Consider the following 1,791-nt stretch of genomic DNA (forward strand, 5'->3'; position numbering starts at 1 on the left):
GCCCCTTCCGGCCCGAAGGGGCTGGCGGTCTCGGGGACATGGGAGACACGACGCCTGCGGAACCGCCCACGCCCGAGGGCTCTCCCATCCTCAAGAGGAAGCTGGGGGTGAGAGAGCAGGCGGGGGCTTTGGGGTTTTGGAAAGATGGGGCATTGGAGGGAGGTAGAGAGCCCAACTGGGTATAAACACACCGAGAGGAGAGAACTGGCCAGAGGGATAGGCACACGCAGGGCGCACGCACCCACGGAGGACGCACCCATGGAGGACGCACATGGGGACAGAGCGGGCGCCGGGCAAGAGAGACGCTCAGAGACAGAGGGATACACAGACGCACAGAGAGACTCAGAGATGGAGACCTGGAGAAAGGGCCGGGGAGAGGTACAGAAAATGATACCTGGAGAGCCAGAAAGAGTGAGAAACCCAGAGACCAAATTAGAAGGCAAGAAAGACCAAAACTAAGCCGGGCGCGGCGGCTCACATCTGTGATCCCAGCACTTTGGGAGGCCGAGGCGGGCGGATCACCTGAGGTCAGGAGTTTGAGATCATCCTGGCCACCGTGGTGGAACCCCGTCTCTACTAAAAATACACAAATCTGGCCAGGCGCAATGGCTCATGCCTGTAATCCCAGCTACTCGGGAGGCTGAGGCTCAGGAGAATCGCTTAAACCCAGGAGGCAGAGGTTGCAGTGAGCCAAGATGGTGCCACTGCACTCCAGCCTAGGTGACAGAGCGAGACTCCGTTTCCAAAAAAAAAAAAAAGAAAAAGAAAAAGAAAAAGAAAAGGAAAGGAAAGAAAGACCAAGACTAAAAAAAGTTTCCAGACAGGGTCAGGGCCACTAGGAAAAGATCCTCGGAGATACTGGTGTGGGAATGAAGTATCCCATGGAGGAAGGAACCCCAAACATCCTGAGGCCCTTGGTGCTGGGAATGCCATGGTGCGGCGCGGAGGTCAAGGTGGTGGGAAGCCCTGGGAGACAAGCAGAGCTGCACTTGGAGTCAGCCCGACCCTGCGCAGAACTTTGGGCAAAGGTCTTCAACTCGATGAGCCTCAGTTTCCCCTCTGTAAAATGGGAGTCATAATCTGCCTCTTTCTGGTGGGGGGAAGTGTAAAACTTAGATTACCCAGGGGAAATAAGAAAGGAGATGACAGGAGCAGGCAGGCAGCCCTGAGAAGCGCTTAGGGTGGGGACTCAGCCCTGATGCTTGCCCCGCCCCTAGGTGGATGGAGTGGAGGAGGAGCTCCCGCCAGAGCCGGAGCCGGAACCAGAACTGGAGCCGGAGAAAGCCGAGTGAGTGGCCTTGGGGCCGAAGGGCCCAGCCCCATCACTGCCTCCCTCCTAGACTAGGAGCCTCCAGAGGTCAGGCCCTGGGGCTGTCCTGGCAACCCTGTGTCCTCGGCATCACCCAGCCCAGACTCAGGCACGGAAGAGGGGCTCTGAGACAAAGAATCAAGAAATAAATGCTCCAGCTTGAGCAATATTAAAAAAAAATTAAAATTGGCCGGGCACGGTGGCTCACGCCTATAATCCCAACACTTTGGGAGGCTGAGGCGGGTGGATCACGAGGCCAGGAGATCGAGACCATCTTGGCTAACACGGTGAAACCCTGTCTCTACTAAAAATACAAAAAAATTAGCCAGGCGCCGGTGTGGTGGCGGGTGCCTGTAATCCCAGCTACTCGGGAGGCTGAGGCAGGATAATCACTTGAACCTGGGAGGTAGAGGTTGCAGTGAGCCGAGATCACGCCACTGCACTCCAGCCTGAGCGACAAGAGCGAAAATCCGTCTCAAAAA

General features: G+C 56.5%; 1 protein-coding gene across 1 annotated transcript in view; it reads left to right on the forward strand.

Moving 5' to 3' along the window:
* RYR1 (ryanodine receptor 1 (skeletal)) overlaps nt 1-1,791 on the forward strand; it is a 164,972-nt gene that overhangs the window by 145,026 nt on the left and 18,155 nt on the right. The window contains exons 92-93 of the mRNA XM_011952520.1: nt 3-107; nt 1,218-1,288. Coding sequence (XP_011807910.1) covers nt 3-107; nt 1,218-1,288 — 176 coding nt within the window. The remainder of the gene's footprint in view (nt 1-2; nt 108-1,217; nt 1,289-1,791) is intronic.

The sequence above is a fragment of the Colobus angolensis genome, unplaced genomic scaffold (assembly GCF_000951035.1).
Source record: "Colobus angolensis palliatus isolate OR3802 unplaced genomic scaffold, Cang.pa_1.0 Scaffold34, whole genome shotgun sequence".
In the NCBI taxonomy this organism is placed as follows: Eukaryota; Metazoa; Chordata; class Mammalia; order Primates; family Cercopithecidae; genus Colobus; species Colobus angolensis.